General features: G+C 44.4%; 2 protein-coding genes across 3 annotated transcripts; one reads left to right on the forward strand and one right to left on the reverse strand.

Moving 5' to 3' along the window:
* The first annotated feature begins 1,336 nt into the window (after positions 1–1,336).
* Positions 1,337–7,684, forward strand: LOC147235084 (thioredoxin domain-containing protein 6-like). Of its 2 annotated transcripts, XM_086145922.1 has the most exons (17): positions 1,337–1,478; positions 1,575–1,632; positions 1,794–1,897; positions 2,309–2,380; positions 2,593–2,709; positions 3,010–3,094; positions 3,253–3,335; positions 3,428–3,520; positions 4,279–4,433; positions 4,647–4,843; positions 4,980–5,124; positions 5,208–5,315; positions 5,419–5,570; positions 5,649–5,793; positions 6,336–6,601; positions 6,707–6,790; positions 7,519–7,684. In XM_086145922.1, exons 1-16 carry the CDS (start codon positions 1,446–1,448, stop codon positions 6,781–6,783), a joined length of 1,890 nt encoding a protein of 629 aa, XP_086002048.1. In that variant the 5' UTR covers positions 1,337–1,445; the 3' UTR covers positions 6,784–6,790; positions 7,519–7,684. The 2 variants fall into 2 exon arrangements, with proteins under 2 accessions (XP_086002048.1, XP_086002047.1); XM_086145921.1 differs by lacking the exon at positions 6,707–6,790.
* A 553-nt stretch (positions 7,685–8,237) lies between these two features.
* smarcal1 (SWI/SNF related, matrix associated, actin dependent regulator of chromatin, subfamily a-like 1) lies at positions 8,238–22,989 on the reverse strand. The gene is made up of 17 exons (XM_086145920.1): positions 22,266–22,989; positions 21,839–22,172; positions 20,472–20,522; positions 20,115–20,375; positions 19,948–19,998; positions 19,653–19,836; positions 18,075–18,225; positions 16,694–16,855; positions 16,478–16,543; positions 14,696–14,836; positions 13,316–13,534; positions 12,040–12,110; positions 11,718–11,820; positions 11,289–11,471; positions 9,354–9,454; positions 9,161–9,257; positions 8,238–8,914 (listed from the first exon to the last, which is right to left on the reverse strand). The coding sequence occupies exons 1-17, from the start codon at positions 22,614–22,616 to the stop codon at positions 8,732–8,734; spliced, it is 2,709 nt and encodes a 902-aa protein (XP_086002046.1). The 5' UTR covers positions 22,617–22,989; the 3' UTR covers positions 8,238–8,731.
* Positions 22,990–23,476: the final 487 nt, after the last annotated feature.

Here is a 23,476-nt window from a genome sequence, read left to right on the forward strand (position 1 = left end):
ACTCTGAGCCATTCTACCAGTTTTTTTCCAATTAACCTGCATGTTTTGGGATTGTGGGAGGAAACCGGAGAACCCGGAGGAACACGCGCAGACACAGGGAGAACATGCAAACTCCAAACAGGAAGGCCCCCTTGTCGGAATCGTGCAGTGAGGCCGAAGCGCTAACCGCTAACCGCTAACCGCTCCCTCAGGATGCATCGACTTCTTTCTTCCTGGACATTTAGGGATCATTTGTATTTCTCAATTCCATGTGTTGCAAACCGCATGGATGTGGATGCACACTGTCACTTCACGGGTAACATGATTATCATGAATCATGGGAAAAGTAGATTATGACCAATGCACGCGTTTGACTTTTTGATTTTAGGACAATCGGACGTTTTATGGCATTGTCCTTGGCAACTTAAAAATATCGCGGCGGGCCACATTTGACCCTGTTGAGCCACATTTTGGAATAACGGTGCATTTTGTAATAAACGTCCAAAATGTAATAACTTTTTCATTTCATTTTGTAATAAAGACGCATTTTGTAATAAACTGCCCCAATGCATTTTGTAATAAATTTTGCCGCATTATGTAATAAGTTATTACATTTTGAGAGGATTATTACACAATGCACTTGCAACTTTTTTATTCTCTAGGAAATGTAATAACATGATGCATTATGTACCATAATAACAATTCTAAAGCATAGTTTATTTGTTTGTTAATTGTGTTTTATTTTACTTTAAAGAATTTGTATCACTGTATTAGCCTAGTAGCAGTACTTAGCAATTACTATCAGTTCACTATTCAAAGGTTGCATTAACAGAGAATATTCTATAAATTCCATGTTATTACATTTCCTAGAGAATAAAAAAGTTGCAAGTGCATTTTGTAATAATTTTCTCAAAATGTAATAACTTATTGCATAATGCGGCAAAATTTATTACAAAATGCATTGGGGCAGTTTATTACAAAATACGGCTTTACTACAAAATGAAATGAAAAAGTTATTACATTTTGCACGTTTACAACAAAATGCACTGTCATTACAAAATGCGGCTCAACAGATCCACGGGTTGCGAGTTTGTTTTTCGGCTAAAAGCGCCTGATCTGACCTCTGCTGTGATGCAGCACTTATTAAAACACAGATGAGTCACAGTTGCGGCAGCTTGGGGAGTGTCAGAGTTGTCATTCGGATCGATATCCTTATGATTTGGCTATTTTTGCACAATCGAGAGGCGGTGAGATTAAATCCAAGTTGCCCGGGATGATGGACCGCTGTGGGCATCTCCGCAGCCCCCGCTGGGAAGGGCCGTTGCTTAGCAACTGCGCGGCCAAACAAGCCCGGGCGGCTAATAAGGGAGCGATATCGGTAACTTCACGCTTGCATTTCGGCAAAATTGAGAAACTAGTGAGGTAAATCGTTTCATCGTGAATTCCCATCGCGGAGAAGGGATGAAATGGCGAGCAAGAAGAAAGAAGCCAGTCTGCAGGTACGAAAACAAACTTTAGCTAGCTAACTTTCCCCCCTCGGCTACAACCGATGACTACATCACTTCCGCCACCAATTCGTTTTAAATCTCGTCCAGGTGTGTGTCACAAACCAGGAGCAGTGGGAGGAGGTTCTCGCCACTAAAGGTTTAACCGGTAAATCCCACCCGGGGCGAATAATCTATTAAAATCAAACTTACAAAGCTTCCTCTTTTGCACTGGAGAAAAGGAGTCGTTGTTATTTGCTGTCCAATACTGCCCCCTTGTGGCCACCGGCGGTATTGCAAGACCGGTTCATGACTGCTCCTCTTCCTCAGTGGTGGACGTGTTCCAGCACTGGTGTGGTCCCTGCAGGGCTGTGGTCAGCCTCCTGCGGAAAATAAAGAATGAACTGTCGGACGACCTGTTACATTTTGCCACTGTAAGTATGCAAAATTAAATACAAATTGAAAGGATAAACTTCCATCCATCCATCTACTGCTGCTGCTGCTGCTGCACGGCAGGGTCACAGGGGATCCCTATCCCGGCTGTCATCGGGCCAGAGGCGGGTTGTTTGTCGCCAGTGAATCGCAGGGCCGCATACAAAGACAGACAGCATTCACTCACTCAATTTTCCCAATTTTTTTCAATTAATCCGCTGCATGTTTTGGGGATGTGGGAGAAAACCGGAGAACCCGGAGGAAACCCACGTGGATAACATGCAAACTCCACACAGAAAAGTCCCCTTGTCGGGATCGAAGAGGGATCCCTCGTGCCGCGGGCCACCGCGCCGCCCAAAAACTAACTTGTAAAGGAAAATCTGAACGTGTGTTTGTTTGTGTGTGTGACACAGGCCGAAGCAGACAGCATTGACACCCTGGAAAAGTATCGGGGGAAATGTGAGCCCACCTTTTTATTCTATGGGGTGAGCTTGAGAGTCGGTCTGTCCGTGCACGCATGCATTCGTACACGTCCGCACATATGACTTGTTGCAACCGTCTTTCACCCTTTGAATCCAACTGTTTATTGCTGTTCATCCCAAAGATTTAATATGCCACTTAAATCTGAGATTAGTCCTGTTTTGTTTCATTTTGCATTGCATTTTCAACAGTACGCTTATATCTGATGCTTTGACAGGGGGGGGAGCTGGTGGCCGTACTGCGAGGGGCCAACGGCCCTCAACTTCAGAGGCTGATTATTGATGAACTCACCAAGGAGAAGTTGGTCCTGGAACAAGGCGTCGAACGTAAAGTGGTGAGCTTTAAAAATGTGTCCTCTGCAACTTACAGATCACGCACAGTTTCAGCTGCAGGACAAAACCACAAATACATTTTGTTGTGAAAAATTCTGGCTTCCCTTAAGCTGCTCTGTGACGCAAAAGCGCTTTGGTTTTAGAGTTTCAAAACAGAAAAGCAGCGGCGAAACCGTGGACGTCACGTTTCTGGCATATAAAATGTAATCATTGCAGCAGCGAGAGTAAATCGCTGGAAATCAAAGAGTAAAAATAACCAAATGAAAAATAACCGCCGCGCTGTGTTTTGTTGTGAGTGCCAGGTTAAGGATGACGGTCTGGAGGAGGATGAGGAGAAAGAAGAGGAGGAGTCCCCGCAGATGTCAGGAAATGAAGAGAGCATCATCGGTGCAGTGAGAATAATCTAATCACGACTTTATGTTATCATTGGAATGACACCGTTACTGGTGCCGCCGTGTTTATTATTGTTGTTTATCGGCGTCTTTGGGTTTTGTTTTGTCTGCACCGCTGATCATCATCGCTCAAGCCACTCTCTCCTCCTGCAGTTCCTGCCAGTAAATCCTACACTGTTGCCATTATCAAGCCGGATGCTGTTGCTCACGGCAGAGCAAATGAGATTATTATGAAGGTACACGAGACCGCTCGCATTCTCAGAAGCCCAGACTTTCTCCCCCTCTTTCCTGTCATTAATCCATTATGCTGACCTCACTCTCTCGGTAGATCCAAGATGCAGGATTTGAAATCCTTGCCCACGAGGAAAGAACGCTTATCGAGGATGAAGCTCGAGACTTTTACCAGCACAGAGTGTCAGAGGTGGGGAAACCAAGTGGTGTTGTATTCTATAGCGCGCTTTATAAAAAGTAATGTCCAAATTTGCCGTCATTTTGGAACCTTACAAATTGTAGTAGATTATTTTTGTCGTCACGTCCAGAAACCCACGGTCTGATTTAAATCTCTATTTTTGGTCTTGTTACTGTTAATTGCTTGTGCTGTTTTTTTCTGTTTAATCTGTCAATTCACATCATTCTTTTGTCTATAAGGAGGAAAAGTCAGTAATAAATTTCTGATAATCAGCTTTAATAATCAGCTATGATGCAAGAATTGACCCCTTAAACCTTTCTGCAAGACAGTAGCCATACATTTAAAATTGGAAAGAAATTGACCTAAATTCATCAAGAGATTTCCATTTTTCGACCCAAAAATTAAAAAGAAAATATTGAATATTTGAAAAAAAAGAATTTTTGAAAAATTTGTATATTACATCCATAAAGGACAAATAAGTAATGCAACATCAGATTTGTCTTTTGAAAGTATTTAGAGCCTTTTCAAAAAAAAAAAAAAAAGAAAAGAAATGCAGAATTAAAGATTATTTTTTGTAACTAACATGCAACATGGAAGAAAATCTGATGACTTGATACTTCAAGCGTAGTTGTTGTATTTAAGTGTGTGCACACTTGTACTCCCAATAGTCTATGTGTTTATGATGGAAAAAAGAAACTGATAAGAGCAAATAATGCTTGGATGCGAATACTGTTGGTTCAGTACTTGTGTGTCTGTTCCCGTGGCTGCAGGCCTGTTTTGAGGACTTGGTCCAGTTCATGTCCAGCGGGCCGTGCCATATTCTGGTCCTCTCTCAAGCTTCGGGCTCAGCCGACGTCGTACGAGCCTGGCGCGATTTCATCGGCCCGGCCGACACAGAGGAAGCCAGGAGAGACCGTCCAGAAAGGTCAGCCTGTAGAAATAAGATAAATGCCGATATTTAAGTATCTGCGCAAACCGTCGTCTATCATTAGAAGCCGTCTCGCTCTCGAAAAGCAAATGAACGGTGCGTTACCACCTGCTCGCTCAGACACACCCAAACATTATGCCGGTCGTCGGCCGAGCGCAGGCCGAGCGACCATCTGCTCTCCTCTTATTTCTCGCCCCTGGGTTCCTGCAGCTTGCGGGCACAATACGGCACGCGGGCGCCGTTCAACGCCGTCCACGGCAGCGAGGACGGCGACCGGGCCGGCAGGGAGCTCGCCTTCTTCTTCCCCAACTTTAGGATGGCCTCCGCGACGGAGCAGGAAGGGGAGGAAGAGCATGTGGAGAGGACACTGGCTCTCATCCGGCCTGCCGCTGCCAGGGAAAACAGAAGTAGGGCCTGTTCCAGCACATGTACACGCGGCGCTCAGATATTCCCCACCGTGGTTCACCTTGTTTGAATATATGAATATCCTGCACAAATACAGGACTGTAATCGTTTTTGCAACTCTCACCCGTGGTCCCGCAGATCAGATCCTCGCTCAGATCCACGAGTCAGGCTTCACAGTAGCTCTCCGAAGAGAGGTGACGCTGACGGAGGACCAGGTCAGGGAGTTTTACAGCCAGCGTGTCGGGGAGGACGACTTCCCAGCACTGCTCCAAAGTATGACCAGGTAACATGTGAATACGGTTAAAAAAAATGAAAAATTTGTTTTGCGGCTGTGAAACATCGTTCATTTTCAGTCTACGTTTACAGCGGGCCGGTGCTGGTTTTGGTTCTGACGAGATCGGACGCCGCGCGACACTGGATCGACGTCCTCGGCCCTTCGGACGTTCAAACAGCCAGGGAGGAGCGTCCTGAAAGGTGAGGGATTTCGACAGTGTTTCAAAAATGTAACGGAGACAAAAACAGCCCAAAACCAGTTCATCTGTTAAAAACTGTCTGCCGTGCATTCGCCAACTCTCAGTCTGAGGGCTCGGTGCGCGGCGGCGGACGCTCCCGTCGACCAGCTGCACGGCAGCGCGAGTCCCGAAGAAGCAGAACGAGAGATCGGCTTCTTCTTTCCCGTACAGCGGACGCTGGCGGTGATCAAACCCGACGCCACGGAGGAGCAAAGAGGTCGGAAATGGGGGTTCACTCGCAAATCCCCGCACGGTCAGCGGCAAACCTCACCCCTTGTTTTTTTTACTCCGACAGCCGCGATTTTGGAGGAGATTCGAGTCAGAGGTTTTTCTGTGACCCAGCTGAAGGAGACGGTCCTGTCGGAGGAAACGGCCGGGGAGTTTTACAAAGAGCACAGGGGGAAGGCCTTTTTCGGCCAGCTGGTGGAGTCCATGTGTGGGTTAGTTCACCGCAGCAAACATAAGAACGCGGCACGTCTCCACAACACTTTAAACACTCATCTTATGTTAAGGGTCAATTTGACCCATCGGGTCGATGGGTGAAATGGCTCAAATTGACCTTTAACATATTATGAGGGTTAAACACTCATCTTAGCTGTTTAGAATCAAGCAGTAGCCTTTGTGCAAGTTATGCAAAAGTCTATCTGAATTCTTTTTTTTATAGCACGTCTACGTTTTTAAAATCATCTTCCGCTTCAATTTGTTGCTTCACTCGGTTGTTACACAACTCCTCCGATTGAATTTGCTGGGAAAGTTGTGTATTTGAGCGACGCAGCCTTTCACACTAACTCAAGTATCGCTTTCCCCTCACTATTATCACTTTAAAAAAACGACGCGTGCTATTGTGGTATTTTATCACTGTTGGTGATAACTCAATTACAACAGTGTTACGCGGGGGGGGGGGAATCGCCCTGGACAGACGCATCGGAACAAATTTGCATGAATTAAAAGAAATGAACATCTTATCATCCTTCCTTGTCAGAGGCCCTTGTCTGATGCTTGTCCTGACCAAAGAAAACGCAGTGGAGGAATGGAGGAACCTGATGGGTCCCTCGGATCCTGACCAAGCGAAGGCAACAGCCCCGGAATCTCTGAGGGCTCGCTTCGCCTCCAGCATCCTCCGCAACACCGCTCACGGCTCCTCCAGCGAGCAGCAAGCTCAGGAGAAGATCCGTCTGATCTTCGGGGGAAAAAGCACAGACACAGAACTCCTCAGTAACCGGAGAGACGCCGACACAGACATTTCAGGTACTCCCAGTTTGTGCTGATGTCTTTTTAACGTCCATTTCTTTTGGTCCAACTTCCTATTTGTCATTTTGAACATCGGACTCCTTCCTCCTCGCTTTCTCTCAGCAAATAAACCAGACATTTCCGGAGATGACAAAACAAGTATTTCTCAATCTTCAACAGAGGAACCTGCAGATCGATAATATGAAGGTTTGGCACAAATCTGAGGTAGATTTTCACCTAAGTGAGTTTTTCTTTCACAATATGTTTAGATGTAGGAAGAACCTCATCCCCCTAGAGTGGCATAAGTGAACTAAATGCGAATACTAAATGTCAAGTTGCCACGAATACCCACTATTACAGCGGCATTATTACAAAAAAAAACACAAAGGCTATAAAAAAAAACAAAAACAAATAGAAGGCAAAATTCCAAGCTTGTCAACATGCTTTTAATCCAAAGCGCTGTTGCAAACAAGCTTCTCCAAGGATTCAGATCAGAAACAATATCGTTGACCAGCTTTGGAACTTTAAGACGACACAAACACCCCATCGCCTCACCGCCGCGGTACGTCTTCTATAATAAACCTACAGCTGATCATTCAGCTGATCATTCAACCTCCATGGAATGCAAATTAAAAAGCAGATTAAAAGCTGCCCATTCGTCTCAATGGCGAAGTGAATCCTGAACGGCCGGCCTGTCGCCGAGCGGAACGCTGTCAGCGCTAATGGGCTCTGCATTCTCGTGATGCAGTTTTTCTAATGTATGAAAACATCTTGGGGACAGACACCGCAACCCCCCCCCTTCATATTCCTCCGCTAATGAATTTAACCACGGGATTCTCGTATCGAACGCTCCTCGGGGACACTCCACTGTAGAGGACATGTTAAGGTGCGCTTTTGTTATTCTGAAAAGTTGACCTAATTATCCTCCTTTACAGGTGAACCCCATAAATCAAACCCTGACAGTCTGCAGGCGGGAGGGAATGATGATCCGCAGCCCTTCGCACCAGGACACATCCAGCCATTGTTCTTCAAATGCGCCATCTCGAAATAAATAAGAACCCCGCGTTTTCCTCATGAATCCTGAAATAAACCAGATGCGTGCATCTCGTGTCAGCTCATTACAGCTTCCCGTTTTACAAACCAGACCAGGGTCACCCAAAAAGCGAAAGATTATTTCCCCGTTTGACCTTGGGATATTTTAAAGTCATTGAACATCGACTGCTGGTGCACTTTATGCGGTGATATGGCTGAAATGGTGTGTTTTTATAATTACGTTTATTGATTTAGTTCACGATTTAAAATAGAATTTCATGCTTCGACAAACTGTGCTTTCGTCGGCGTCAACCATGTTTCGTTACGAGTTATTACGAGTGTTTACTTTGGGGATCTTGCACGGAAAAGTCTTGGGTCCCCAATTCATGCGAAAGGTTATCGGTTCAACGTGCCTCGACCAAAGTGCTTTTGTGCAAAACACTCGACTAAAAGCACTCCTGATGAGCTCGGATAACCGGACATTTACAAACTTCCATAAAGTAAGCTCTGCGATTAATAATCAAATATACTGAGTAAAAGTTTTTGTGAAAAACTTCAACCACTCAGGTTATACTTTTTGATTAACTCAAATACCCTCCAATTACACATATACACATTGTCCTTGCTTTTCAAAATAAAGGTTTATTGGACTACATGTATACATATATATATATGTATAATACAAAAACTGATTTTTTTTTTTGTTTGTTTTTTTTAATTCTCAAAAAATTGAAAAAAAAAAGGTCAGATGGCCAATGATCAAATTAGTCTGTTTTTTTTTTTTTTTTTTTCCAAAAGTCTCCCAGATGGACATCTATTCTGGCTGAATGTAGTTTAGGACACCAAGATCAATGTGCGCAATAAGAGTTCTGACGGCATCGGATGTTGATTCTGTGTCCTCTTAACTCTGCGAAAGTTAACACCCATTGCAAAGTGGCTCTTATTTTTCAAGCCCGCTGCACGTTTACTGTTTAAATGTGTATCGGGTGTGTTCAAACGGTCTGGCTCGAGTGGGCTGAAAAGCCAGGGCTTAGCGAGTGGGATCTTTTTTGAAAAGGCACACCGGAAGGATGGATTAAATGATTTCTACACGTAGGAGATTCCCAGAGTCGTCTTTTAAAAAAAGTCTCTGATGCCCCGCCGGACAGGGCTTCCTCCAACCGAGGGTTTTTCCGACGCGGCCTCTGGCGGCGCGTCCTCCCACTCCTCAGCCGCCTCCAGCAACGCTGCTTCGTCCATGTCATCATCTGCATTGAAAGACCTCTGGAACATCTCCGTGATGCTCCTTTGTTTGCCATCCTGAATAAATCCAAATAAGTAATAGTTGATCTCGTGGGTCAAAAACAAAGAGGGGTAAGAATTCAGGCTGGGGACTTGGAACATTTGCACTATGAGAGGGGAAGATAGGGAGGTGCTTGACATGATGCAGAGGAGAAAAGTGGATGTACTGTGTGTCCAGGACATTCTGTGTGTGTGTGTGTGTGTGTGTGTGTGTGTGTGTGTGTGTGTGTGTGTGTGTGTGTGTGTGTGTGTGTGTGTGTGTACCTTAGTGTGAAAGCTGGCATTTACTGCATTGGTGGAGAGGTTTGACTCCGACAGGCCAACCTGCTCCAAAACATTCATTTTTTCCTGGATCATAGGCCTGGAAGAGCACAATTTATACCTCCAAATCAAATCAATTATTGTCCTAAAATGCAAATACACAAAGTAAAGAAAAAAAACTGGACATCATACTGACCACAGGTGATCATCGGCAGTTCCCTTGGCAACCAGGTAGTGAATGTTGACATTGCTGGTTTGTCCGATACGATGCACTCGATCTTCAGCCTGAATGAGAACCTGTTGCAGAAAAGCCGTGGTGAGGATTTCACTCGACTCCAAACAGCTCTGTAAACTTAAAAGTGTACAAGAAACACCGAGCTGCCGGCAGTTGAAAAACCACAAAAAAAAAAAAAAAAAGAGGAATCTCTTGAAACAACCTCAGAGACTGTCTTAGAATTAGCTCTTAATGAAATTGGCTTTTTTTTTTTCTGAATCGGTTCTGCTCTTCTTTTTTCCGCGTGCCTTCATGACACAGCTGAACTCCGCTCGGAGTACGTTCGCTGTCACTTTCGCTGTCGCATTCTATTAAATATTCAAGCACACATCCCTCGCTGCTGCAAGAGCTCGGCCAATGTGTCGATCCGTGTCTCCTCCGGCTCCGCCATCGCACGATCACAGCGAAGACCTTCTATCCCCTTGTATCGTCGGATTTTCCTCGAGGGGTTCACATTTGTCATCTCCTGTCCCGTCCGACTACTTCTTCCCTTTGCATCGGCGCTAATTTACACATTAACGACAGCGGTGCCCTGAAATCGCGCATGCCGAGTGTAACCATGGCAACCGTAGCCACGGTAAATACGGTAAATCTTAATCCAGACGACGCTCCTAGACGGACCCGATGGCCGAGGAGAAAACTAAAGTTTGAACGGGCTCTGACACAGGAGTCCGAGGGTCTCTGAGGTTCTGTGTTGTCGTTTGCGTCCCACTGAAAGTCGATGTTTGACTTCCACAAGTGGGCGGGAATTTTAAGTGCAGCAGAAAAAATTAAGCTGCGGGGGAAAATGAGCCTGCAGAGGATTGTTAAGTCCTAACAACCAAACCTGTCGTTGGACGCCGATGAGAGACAGAGAGATGAAGGACTGAAGACCACAGCAGTGAAAATGTGTTTTTTTTTTATATCCCCTCCTCCACATCGCGGAGCTTAGCGGTTATAAACATCCATGAGCTCACAACACGTGACAGATGGATGTTCTGATACTGGTTTGGGTTTGTTACTCTAATTAAACATATTGCACACGTTACATTGTTGTTGTTTTTTAAGAAACAGATGTCATTATATCATCAAAGTTTCATTTAGCATTAGACAGAAAGGCTCTTTTTGCATTTATATTTGAAGCTAAAAAAAACATTTTCCTTGTGACCTTTTTCAATCACATGAGCACGTTCAGCCATCATTAACAGCAGGTTGCTTAAGATGGGATTTTCAGAGCTCTCCGGAGTGCTAGACCAGGGGTGGGCAAACTTTTTAGCTCAGGGGCCGCATCGATTTTTCAATTTGACAGACGGGCCGGATCAGCACAAGATACAAAACATACAAAAAAACAAAACAAAAAAAAAAACGCATTAGCTAACAGTACATATCAGCCTCGTCTGACATTTCCTTTGAAAATGAAAACAGCTTGGTTTTGAAGGCTCTGACGTTTGCTTGCATTTCATACGCAAACCGATTTTTCCCTCGTAGCTTTACATCCAAATCATTCCTGTGTGTCAGTGTGTCCGCAGTAAAGGCTAAATCACAAAGCCAATCTGTGTCATTCAGGAAAATTCTCAAGTATTCTAAAGTCGCTCCAAAAATGAAATAATCTCCTGTTTGAGCTCCCACATTTATTCATCCAATCATTCACATCAAGTATGAATTCTGCGCCGATCTTGACGGGCCGGATGAAAAAGACCAACGGGCCGGACGTGGCCCGCGGGCCGTAGTTTGCCCACCACCTGCGCAGAGTGTCAGAACAAACACACGAGCCTTTTCTGCTGACAGAAAATGAAAGACTCGTACGTGTTTCTAAGTAAGATTTAAAAAACAGATTAGCGGTGCCGTGAATCAAATCGATATCACTCGGCGTCTTACCCCGGGGTTCCAGAAGAGCTCGGCGAAGATCACCAGATCGGCCGAGTGCAGGGTCAGACCCATGTTGGCCGCGGTTATCGACAGCACGGCCACGCAGGCCTTGGCAGAATGCTGGAACCTGTCGCAGAGCTGCTGTCGCTCGGCCGAAGGAGTGGCCCCGTCGATGCGAATGTAACTGACGCTCTGGGACAGAAACAACATCCAATGAGATCTGCCGTTAAAATGACCGACGAGGACGTAAGAAGGCGGCGATCGGGAACGACATCGGAAACTCGCGATCGGAAAATCGGGAAAAGCTACTTTTAAAAATGGAAATGAAAATCGATTTCCACCCATCGAGTTCCTGCCGAGAGTTTTTTTTTTTTTTAAGAGATCGCGGCGATATCACTGCACGCCACGTGTTGTTGCCGCCGCCTTAAACGTCCTCACCTTTTTTCCAAGTTCTCTGGTGATGTGATCGAGGACCAACTTGTGATGGGCAAAGACTAAAAACTTCTCCCTCCCACACTCCAACATGTCGGCGATGTACTCCCTGTCGGAAGAGAAACGCCGTGGAGTCCAACTGCTCTGAACGTTAAATATTCAGTGTTCAGATGTACTCGTTGAAACTCTCAAAGTTGCCTTAAATGGCTCCTCCGTCGCAGCGGTCTGACAAAAGACTCTGCATCATTTTCGCAATTTTTTCTGCAGGCTGATGGTATCTGAGCCGATTTGACTTACTGATCGCACGTATTAGAGGCGCTGTACGTACATAATGGCTTGCAGCTTGGCATCGGCTGTGTGGTTATAAAAGAGGAGGAGGGCTTCCTTCTCTTCTATTTTCTGAAAAGGAGATAAGAAGCAACACCAGATAAGAACTGACAGGAGATTCTGTTTGATGATTTGATAAGGGAGCCATTACTCGGAGGAACAGTGCGATTATGCACAAGCTCTGCAACTCCGTCCCGTCGGAGTAGACGAACGCCGGAGTTTTTAGTTGCCGGGCCCGATTTGACCCTTTCGCACGAGAACCACAGAACGTACAACGTCTCTTCCTCGGATTCGACACGGGTTTCTGGAAATGTCCTGCAATCTGTGTGAACGGCGTTCCCGCTGCTACCGGATGAGGCGCGATCTTCATGCACAATGTTAATGTTTTACCGTATGCGCGTATTTCCGTCTCCGGGGATTTTTCGTCCACGCGCGGCTTCATTTTATCTTTCAGCAAAGACAGACTTCGAAGGAACGGGATTTCACCGCTCTCATGGAGCTCCGCAGCTGCCACTCACTCCGGAAGTTAAAAAAATAATAAATTACATTTGTTTACTCCATTAGGAGGGCACACTTTCTTAGCGTTTCTATCGTATTGTGAAAAGACACGATCCCTTCCTGTTGAAGGCATAAATCTGCATGATATAAAGCCCGTTTGACATCCATGGCAAAGTACCAGGATGTAAAAGCGACGCCTCCCGCTGGCGAAGCGCCCTGTGATCCCCGGAAGCATCAGATGGTAACTTCACAAAGTAGACCGACTTATCAATCATAGATGATGAAATGCTTAATGTTTAGCGTTGAAGGGGAAATAGTTGTTGTTTGCAATCAATTGTGTGATTTGCAGAGGTTTCTGGGATACTAGTTCTTTTCCTCGTAAAATAATCATGAACACGTTCTCGTCCCTGTCACTTTTTTTATGTCCCACTTTAATTTTTTTTGGCTGGGATCGAGTATTTGATGGTAATGACTCATGCGCTGGCTGCCGGGCCCGGTTCCAGGCTTTTAACTCTTCACACAAGTATTTTCAAAAAAAGTCCGCAAATGGGAAACCAATTTCTCGAAGCGTGGAGAAATTGAGTGGGCAGTGAACGGAGACGGGTAAACTGCAAGAACATTGTGCAGATGTCCTCAACTCTGTCTTGCAGATGTTTTTTTTTCACCCCCCCCCCCCCCCCCCCATGCGTTTTATTCAAATTCTTCAGTCTCAATGTTTGGACGGATGTTTTTTTTTACATTTCGAATGTTAAAAAAGGTTGGGGAATATTGTGACTCACGTTGCGATGTCCCCTGGCCAGCTCCTTGGCCGCAGCCGATAGAGCGGCTTTCGTGCGGGTGTTGATTCCTTCTATGGTCACGATTACAACCTTGCGCTGTTTGGCGGGAAGCTGGGAGAGAACTTCAGACTTGAGCCGGCGCAACATGAGACACTCTGACAGCAGCAACTTCAGCTCCCCGAGATTAGAAGATCCGGAATAGTCCCATCCCCAGGTCACCTGGAGGGCGAGACGGACGAGCGCAAAGAGGACGGCGGATACACAAAAAGCAGGTGGACGGGGCGTTAAAGGCTAAATGCACAAACACTTTCATTTGCATGGACTGGATATTTGATCAATTACCGTTTCGTTTCAACAATCTAATTTGCCCTTCTTGATTCCTCATCCGTATTTGGTATTAGAGGGGAGGGGGAGGAGCCTATCAAGAGACTACATGTGCAGCATTTGTTTTGTCGTGTTTTTTCTTTTTTTTTTTTTTTTTTTAAAGCAAACAAGTCTGTTCTAATTATAACAACAAATATTTACCTTCAGACGCGCTGCTCTGCTGGGAAGCTGCAGCACTCAACACATCAAGTGTCAAATGTGTGGGGTTCTTTGAAAATCACTTCATGCAGAGACACCGTTAGGAGTTTAGCAAGGTAGATGCACAAAGTTCATGATATTGTTTTGCGGATCCCAAATTGTTGGAGACCCATCGACACGAATAAAAGCGACTGATCAGCTCAGAGCCGAACAATGACCACGCTTGCGACTATTTGGACGCAATTCTCAACTCCCACCCCCAATATTTCTTTTTTTATTCCAGTCAAACTGAAAACCGACGCAACAGCCTAACGAATTGTGAATATCGTTAAAGTATTGCAACGCTCGTGGTGATATTCCAGGTGGTCCGTCTGTGGATTGACAGCGTGATTTCACTTTCACAGTAAACTGTCATTCTTGCTCCTTCTGTAAAGCGGCGCGTCAACTTGATGATCTTCAAAATGAGTCATCTTTGCAAAAAGCTCGGCTGAAATTGGTTTATATAAGCGAGTCCTCGCTAGAGTTGATTCGCATAAGGGAGAGAATAGAGCGACACAAGAGGTCGATTCTCACTTCTTTTTTTTTTTTTTTACTCCCCCCAATTTTAGACATCAAAGTTTGTTTACAGGTCCTGGAGAGTTCAGCGAGTCTTTTCAAATTTCACCTCTCCAGCATCTAAAAGCACAACTGAGGAGGATAAATAAATGCCAGTTTGAGGGAGGAAAAAAAAAAAAAAAGGCAAAAACAAATGAGGTTAAGGGTAAGACAAGACTACAATGAAAGTCGGTTCTATGATCTAGTGACTGGATTTGAACCGAGTCGGCGGTGCAGACGGATCATTTTGCGATTTTAAAATACCTGTTTGGCATCACAGTAGCGCGCGCCAAACTCATGGAAGCGCGGGAAGAGCGCGGGTCTGACAGCCAGGATCTGTGTGTAAAGCTCAGAGGGTCTGGACATGGCAGGGGTCCCGGAGAGGAGAATGGCTCTCTTGGCTGCCTGGCGACAGAGAGAAAGAAGTCTGTGATCAGAAGACAGACGAGCGAGTCAAAAGGGACGGGGCGAGGAACGAAATCCGCCAGCCACAAGCTGGAACGTCTCATTATCCGTGCTAGAAGCCAAGATTCATAGACCGAAAGCAATAAGTGTCTCTCGTAAACTAACACAGACACAAACGCGTGGTTGTACAAGGATCCTGTCAGCACGCCAGGGAAATCTGTCACTGGTACAAAATAGTTATCTGACAGATTTCCCAAACTGTGCATTCCGGGTTTATAACACGCCATTAGTATACACGTGTGCGTTCAAACATAATTTTACTTGGGTTGATGCAACTCTTTGACGGGAAAATGTTAAATGGGTCAAAATATGATGCCGAACAGTCGAAAGAAAAGCACAGTGGACCCTCATTTTTGCAGGAGTTACGTTCTAAGACCCTCCTGTGAAAAGTGAATTTCCATAAAGTAGAGACGTGATCATTTTGATGGTTTTACAGATGTATTAACCTTGAACAAACATACTTTACTGACGTTTATTTCTTCAGAAACATCATCATGGGCGGTTGCTGCATCTCCTTTTATTTTCAGGTTGAATATGGTTCTATAAAGTGCCACGGCCCCTCAATCTAACAATGACGTCTTCCCAGTCTTGTGACATATTTTGCAGGGCTTTTGCGGCGTTAATCATAGCAGCAAGAACGGTGACTTCGATTTCTTCCTCTTCTTGTCGCTTCTCTCCCTCTTCGTCGCCGGCAGACTTCTTCATCTCGTCCATCAACGGATCCGAACGTCGGCCTATTAAGCCATTCATGTCAGGAGTCATGCCGGAGAAGCCATGTACTCCCAGAAGCGCCAGCAAAGAAGATCTTGTATTTTATCTTTTTTTTTTTATAAAAGGAATGTTAGTTAAATTTTACCAGATTTTTACTGTTTTTTTTTATTCGTCTTAGGTTAGAACAGCGGTTGGCAACCTTCACCAAAAGAACCATTTGGACCTGTTTCCCCACAGTGAAGGAAACACTGGGAGCCCCACGACCCTTTTGAAATTTAAAATGAACAAAAATGACGGTATATAACATTCCTTTTTTTTTTTTTTTTTTTTGCTTTTAGGCTATGTATAAACACAATGTGTCGCATTTTTTTTAAATCAGTGAAAAACTGCAGAAAAAAACAAAATTTCTGGATGCAATAAAACATTTTGAACTCTGAAATAAAGATGAAGGTTGCTTTCAAGCAAAATATTAAATATCTATTTGAGTCATTCTTGCATTTAGGAAAAAAAGCCAAACTTAAAATTATCCACTGGCAGCTAACCAAAAATGCCGTCCTCTCTCATCCTTTTACTGGCGCGAGCAGAAGAGGGACAAAAATATTTTAACACATTTAATTTAGATGTTACAAGATCACCATCATCTTCAACTTTAAAATTACATTTTAAAAGTGAATGAACAAAAATAATATACATTTTAATTAAATACTTGTTCCTTATTTTATAAAGCCACAGGGAGCCGCTAGTTGCCGACCCGTGGGCTACAATATGGCTATTTTATCCCGATTTTTTTGTAAATAATGCAAAAAAGAAAAAAGGCAAAGTAGCAAGTGCACGAAAGGCGAACCGCAAAGCAGCGAAGGTCCACCGTACCTTTAAAAGGGGCAGCGCTGCTTTAAAACGAGCCGTCTTCATGTTCTTCAGGAAGTGAGACTCATCCTGCACAGAAAGAGAATACTTTACACAGCTCTTAAGTTATTTCCAAAATCAAACAACGAAGCCGGTGACTGAAGTGATTATTAATTCGGCTCAAAACCTCAACCCGTAATTTTCATTGTAAATATTGGACCGCCGAAGCTTGAAACTGACCATGATCAGGACATTGAAGTGATTTCCTGGCTGCTGTTTGTCCATCCTGCTTAAGAGATCGTAGCTGACGATGTTGACCGAGCCGGACCGCAGACTGTCCTTAGCCTTAACCACCACGTTGATGCTGTCGGGCCTCAGGGAAGGAAGCCAGCGTCTAAAGGCCTGTAGACACACATACGGAGGGAAGCGGAGACTTTGAAACAATGGAATTTTGGTCTGTCGCGACCACTGGGAAAATCTCAGAAAAGCAACAAATAAGGAAAAACTAATCCTAACCACATTTCGGGCGTTCCTATTAAGAAGCCACCGATGATGCGGTTTGAAAACTGTTCATTCCATCTTTTTCACAAATCACTTGGTTGTTCTTAATTCAGCTGTCACCTCGGCTAAAACCGGGCAAAGCGCGAGCTCTCGTGCACGACAGACAATCCGGCCGAATGCAGAACGCAGGAGACTGACAGTGCAGATAAGAGCTGAGCCAGACACAGTACGACTCTGAATGGGTCGACATCCTGTGACTGAACTCCTTACTGTGATTCCTGCTCCTGATTGGGAGGCTGTGTTTGATCCAATATATCTATTTACGGAGCACACTGTCATGTCTTGTCAATAGCCTGCAGGCCTGAGGAGGGAAAAGACAAAACTGCTACTCTGAGATAAACGGGGGAATCATTTCTGTCGAAAATTAGAAAAAAAGGGTGGGCAAATTTCTTTTTCAGCCAAATGTGCCAGTTGGCCCTGTGGCCCGCTCAAAAAACTTATTTGAGCTTATAATTGTATGCATGATTTTTTTAGAAAGTTCTGAAATGTAAAATGAATTGAAACGCGGACTCCATTGTTTTGTCATTTTTGTATATTTTAACATCATCCAGGTGCCATCAGCCTTTACTTTATGGCTGTTTTGAGAAAAAAAAAAAAAAGTTACCCGTTCTCCTGTCAAGAAGAGTGGAACTTTGTGCCATAATTCAACAAAGCAACCAAAAAAAAAAAAAAGATTTCAACAAGCACCTTTGTCAAACGCAATGATTCACATTTCTCATCTGCACCCATGAGAGCGAGAAGCAGAAGCAGGAAATTCAATAGCGCCATCTTCTCAGCCAAAGATAAAGTGCCTAACAAAGTGCAAGCAGTCCTCGGGGAACAGTGCTCACATCTATCAAATACAGAGAGGTTTAAACAGAATCCGCCATTATAACTTTTAGGCCCGAGCTTTAGACAGGGGAGACAAGAGGGGCATCCTTGAGGCGCCTACTGACTTGCAAAGCAATAATTAAATCATTAAATGACAAACAAAGGGATCGACTCTGACACCCGCACAGTGAGAGACCATTTCCCCTGGATATTGCGTGGATTCGCCGCACCGTCCGCTCGACATTTGTACCTCAGCCCATGTGAAGCGTACGGAGGAGGGAGCCACCACCAGCAAGGGCCACTCGCTCCTGTAGTAGGCTGCGATGCAGATGGCCTGCACCGTCTTCCCCAGGCCCATGTCGTCAGCCAGCAGCAGGCGGCCTTGTTTGGACACGGCGAAACTGCAAGGACGAGGGGAAGAAGGAGGGGCTCGATTCAACTCTAAATTCACAAATCGAAATATGCCGTGTCAGATTTCTCCAGAAATCTGGCGTCTGTGTTAGAAATATTAGCAAAGTCAATGTCCAAAATGTATCATGAACGGGTTTATCCCCCCCCCGCCCCGCCCTGCCCCGCCCCGCCCGTCTGGACTTCTTCTTTAACAGTCCTTGCATGTCTTCAGCTTAAGAGAAAGGAGCTGCAACGCTTGTTAGCCAACTGGTCGCAGAGAACAAATCAGCTCACCTCGACTCCAGCCTCGCTGCACTGGCTGCCACTGAAGTTTTGAATCAATGTTTAAGATCGTTTTAATTAATTTCAAGGTGTTACATGGCTTAGCTCCGGTCTATATATCTGAACTCCAAACGCCCCCAAGACTACTGAGCCGCTTCTTAGATCAGCAAATCAAAATCTGTCTGCAATCCCTTGGAATAACCGCAAAACGCACAGGGACTGGCCTTTCTGCTGCTGCTGCAGTTAGACTTTTGAAAATCCTCCAGCCTTCCATAAGGTCAGCTTAGTATGTGGCTTGTCACAACAAAGAAACTTTTTTTTTTTTATTTCCTGGCATCATCCATGTGACGTGTTCTGTTTATTTGTAGCCTGTGTTTATATATATTCTACAAAACACTTTCAGCTTTTATGTATATACGGCTCAAAAAAATAAAGGGAACACTGAAACAACACAATGTAGCTCCAAATCAATCACACTTCTGTCCACTTAGGAGGCAACACGGATTCATTTTGACTTGTTTTAAGGACATTACATCCACGCTGTGTGTTTTTCCACTTTCATTTGGAGTGTGACTCTAAATCCAGACCTCCATGGGTCCATACATTTGATTTCCATTGATATTTTCTTGTCAGCACATTCAACTGTGTAAAGAACAAAATATTCAATAAAAATATTTCATTCAATCAGATCTAGGAGGTGTTATTTTAGTGTTCCCTTTATTTTTTGAGCAATGTATTTTTATCATAATAGGTGTTGGTTTTTGAGATATTTGAATGAAATAACAATACAATTGTAAAACCTCCCAATATCAAAAATGTATGTTTCTGAATAAGGAATCAAAGGGCAGGTGACAGACATCTTGACATTTAGGTCACAGCCTACATACAACCAGATATCAGCATCTTAATGGTTTTTGTCCTCACGTCCACTTCCTGCTGAAAATGATGATATAACAAATCAGGTACTAAAATACAGATCTGTAAAGATTTAATTTCAACCCAAAACATATACACAGATACCAATATGCCTGTGATAAAACCAGCTGACTGATAATTTGCATGTCCAAGGTTATTATTAATTGACCGTCTGCCTTGTGTTATGGATAGTTGCAGGCAAGGACAGGAAGAGCACGAAAGGCTGAACACAGATTCCTACTTGACTCCCTCCTTCTGAAAGGGCATGAGGCTGCTGGTGATGGAGCGGTCGATGTTGGAGAGGTCTGCCTCAGGGACGTCCAGAGACCTGGCTTGAGGCACGTCAAACCTGGCAGCGAAAGCCTGGATTATTGCCCGGGGAAGAGGCTCCACCTCCACTGCTGCCATCCCACCTAGCAGCTCCACTGGGTGTGGAACAAAGCACGGTCAGACAAGATGGCCAACCAAACTGAGACAAACAGCAAAAGAAAAACACGGAGATAAACCTGCTGAACAAGGAAAACTTTGCCACTCACTCAGTTTCCCATAATCCTCAAGTGAAAAGCTCCATTTTCTTGTTTTCACGTCTGCCAAAACAGCCAAAACATGGTCAAGCAAAATCTGTCTAAACAGTCACGAGGCAGATAAATCTGTTCCCCCGCAAAAAAAAAAAATCGAATTAATTGCATGACGTAACGGTTACCATAACTCTTGGTTGGCATTTGCTTGAAAGCTGCGATGACACCGACATGGTAACCGACATCCACCTCGAACCTGGTCTGAGACACCAGGACACAGTGGCCCTGCAGAGCAGCCCCGGGTTTCTGCCAGCCACTGCACAGTTTCAGCAGAGGCACCAGAACCGCATTTTCCCGCACTCGACTGGTGATCGCTTCCATATCCACGACCTCCATTCCCTCCAGAGGCCTCACAGACACAGAGGCAATAGCCGCAGCTTCTTCCACTGCAACATGGAACACACAAACACACACACACAAATCAACGCAGGTGAAGTAATGGCAATAAACTCGGTGGATAAGAATTTCGCGAATGTACATACTCAGCTGTTGATAGTCTTCGTTACTAAAGTTCCACATCTTTGTGGCGGGATCTAGTCCAGAGAAGGATAAAAGCAAAAAAAATAAATAGATAAGCAGCAGAGAACAGAATTGTTTGGGCCATGCAAGAACACGACTTAGTTGATGTTTTTTCAGATGAATATGTTAATGAAGCCGATCAGCAAGAAAACCGGATGCTGTTTGCCTGGTCTCACTAAGGCTAGCGAGTCAATTCCAAATTAGCCTCTCATGAATAATAATGACCATGTATTTAAACTCCTGTCCTACTTCTAAAACTACAGGGAGGGAAAATGCAATTAAGCGCCGAACAAAAACCGCACACAAAAATGAGATTCCATAATGTTTATGCCTCCACATTATGCGGCATATCAGTTCATAGGCAGCTCCATCATTTGTTGGTGTTTTCTCCAAAGATGATGAGGTGATGCAAACAACACTAAACATGCACACAGGGGAGACATTATACTGAGTGGATACGATGGAACGCAGTCTCCAAATCCATCTGGTACAGAAGGTTGATGAGTTTAAAAGGATGAGTATCCTCAGCTGCGGAGTTCGCACTCCCAGGATATCAATGCAATTGCAAACATACACGTCTTGGGGATGGAAGTTACAGCAGACTTTCGGAGGAAATTACAATTTTAAAATCATAAATCACTTTAACACATCCCGCTGAAGACATCACCGCAAATACAATCGACAAAAACTAACTTTTTTTTTTTTCCAACAATATGCAGATTTTCAGTGAAACACGTGAGGTTGTGTTCCTTACTGAAAAGTCATATCCTATTCCACAGATTTGCTATTGTGACCAAATAACAGCACGCTTGAACGAAATGGATGACAAGCAGGTCTTCAGCTGAGACCGCCGTGGCTGATATTTGGGAGGTCAGCTGATGAAGCTGTGCAGCATGAAGTCAATAACTCAACAGTGTTAATGGCTTTGTGACAGAAGCCTCCCCTGTAGATAAGGCTTTTTTTTTTTCCATTTTCAACTCATTTTGTATGAAGTAGGTTTTTCCTTTTGGCCAAGTTCATCCTTTCAGACTGAATTATACGATACATACAGACAAAACAACAAGTTTGAATTCCTTGTTCTTTCTGTTGTACTTAGATAATGTTTGTAAAACATACAATGTATTTGTTCACAATGTTCACAGGGATATTGATTCAAGGAGCAGCAGAATCAATGCAGTATCATGACTTTGAAATATTGTATTGCATTTTAAATCGTAGAAGACAACCACACTGTCAGTCAATGTCATCTTGAGATTATTTTCATTCTCTTTAACCTCAACCGGAACAACTGGAAAATTTTCTGTCATCCACATGGAGCTGCAACACTTACCATAATTCTTGGACGGGATGCCTTTGAAAACAGCGATCAGCTCTGCATGATAGCTGACCTCCACTCTGAAACGGTCCTCTGTGTGCCGTACACACTTTCCTCTCACAGAAATGGCAGGTTTTTTCGCAGGCACGGGGTAAAGCGATGGAGAATTAGATTGGGGCTGTGCAGCAGGACTTTGGTTAGGTTTACTCGGTTGCTTGTGGAATAAAGTGGCCGCACCACTTGAGCTGCTGGAAGCAGACTGAGCCGGCTTCACACCAACTTTGTTTCCGTTAGGCATGAAAATGTTGTTTGCATGTTGGTTTGCAGGCAGAGGAGCAGCCCCGGTCACCTGGATCGAAAGGGAAACGACAGTAGAACCAGGTACTGAGAATACATTTTCCTTTCCACACAGTATTTCCCTGATTCCATGCGCTAACCTCACCTGTCTTGTGGAATTGTAGAGCTGCTGAAAGCTCTGGCTGTTTTGGTTCCCACTGCATTGTACCGGCTGAAGATTATGGTTTTGAATTTTGTTACTGACGCTCAGGACGTCTTTTTTGAAGGGCGGGACAAAGCGTTGTGGTTCAGGTCCAGAGGTTTCTTTGTGATGAATGAAGGCAGCCGTGCTCTGTTTAGGAGGATGAGATCCATGTGAAGTGCTGCTACTACCCTGCTTGTTGTTTTTGTCATTATTCGGGAGAGTCTGGCCAAGTCTTTGAGCTCTTCTTTCCAAAGCTTTCCGTCTGTTCTCCTCAATCTTGCGCTGCTGTTCGACTGTCAGCTGATGGGACATGACGACGACCTCTGCTGCAGATGTAAATCGCTATCCTCATCCACGAACCACCCCGTGACCGTGCAATAACGTTACCTACAAGCGATCCACAAGGGTCCATCGGGAGAATCACACATTTATCGCTATTCCTTCCACAGCCCGCTCAAAGCCATGCAGTGCAAGCTGTCAGGCTAACCGTAGCAGCTAACATGCTAGCTTAGGCTCCACACAGAAGCAAAAACTATCTCTGATATAAGAGGGAGAAAATACATAAATTTGCATCAGTGCGCAAAGCAATTGCCGGATAAGAAAGACGGTGAAGATGGTGAATGACGTTTCTCGACAATAAACGCACAGTTTTAACTTTTGCTGGTTGTTGAGAATTTGCCGTAATCTGCCGCGCAGGAAGTGACGTAGAAAAACAAGGCGGCACGTGGGAGAGAGTAGCGGATGCCAGTAGCAATAAACTTAATGGACATTTTTTTAATCGCCACCCAATTTAGTAAATTATTTGTGATACTAATACCAACACAGATGTTGTTTTTTTCTTTCTAATCTAAGTTGATTTGTCTTCGTCAAATTCATCCCAGTCTTGCCAATCCGCAGTTGACCGACAGAATAAGATGATAACCGTATAACGCCTGTTTAACTCTGCAAGAAAAACCGTTCAACTGAAACACGACTTGACGTTTCATTTATTTAATATCAGAAGCCTTAAAATAACAGAAGAAAAAAAGACATTCCTATGCATAGATCAACATGATACCTTTAAAGATGAGACGGGAGGTGATTCCATCATGTCTTTTTTTTCTCCGGACCAAGGAAAACAAGAATCCTTGAAGACAGAACTGCAGGGAATCAAACACTCTGCAGTCAACGTC

This window comes from Fistularia commersonii, chromosome 4 (genome assembly GCF_037954325.1).
Source record: "Fistularia commersonii isolate RoL2024-O1a breed Wild chromosome 4, RoL_Fcom_v1.0, whole genome shotgun sequence".
In the NCBI taxonomy this organism is placed as follows: Eukaryota; Metazoa; Chordata; class Actinopteri; order Syngnathiformes; family Fistulariidae; genus Fistularia; species Fistularia commersonii.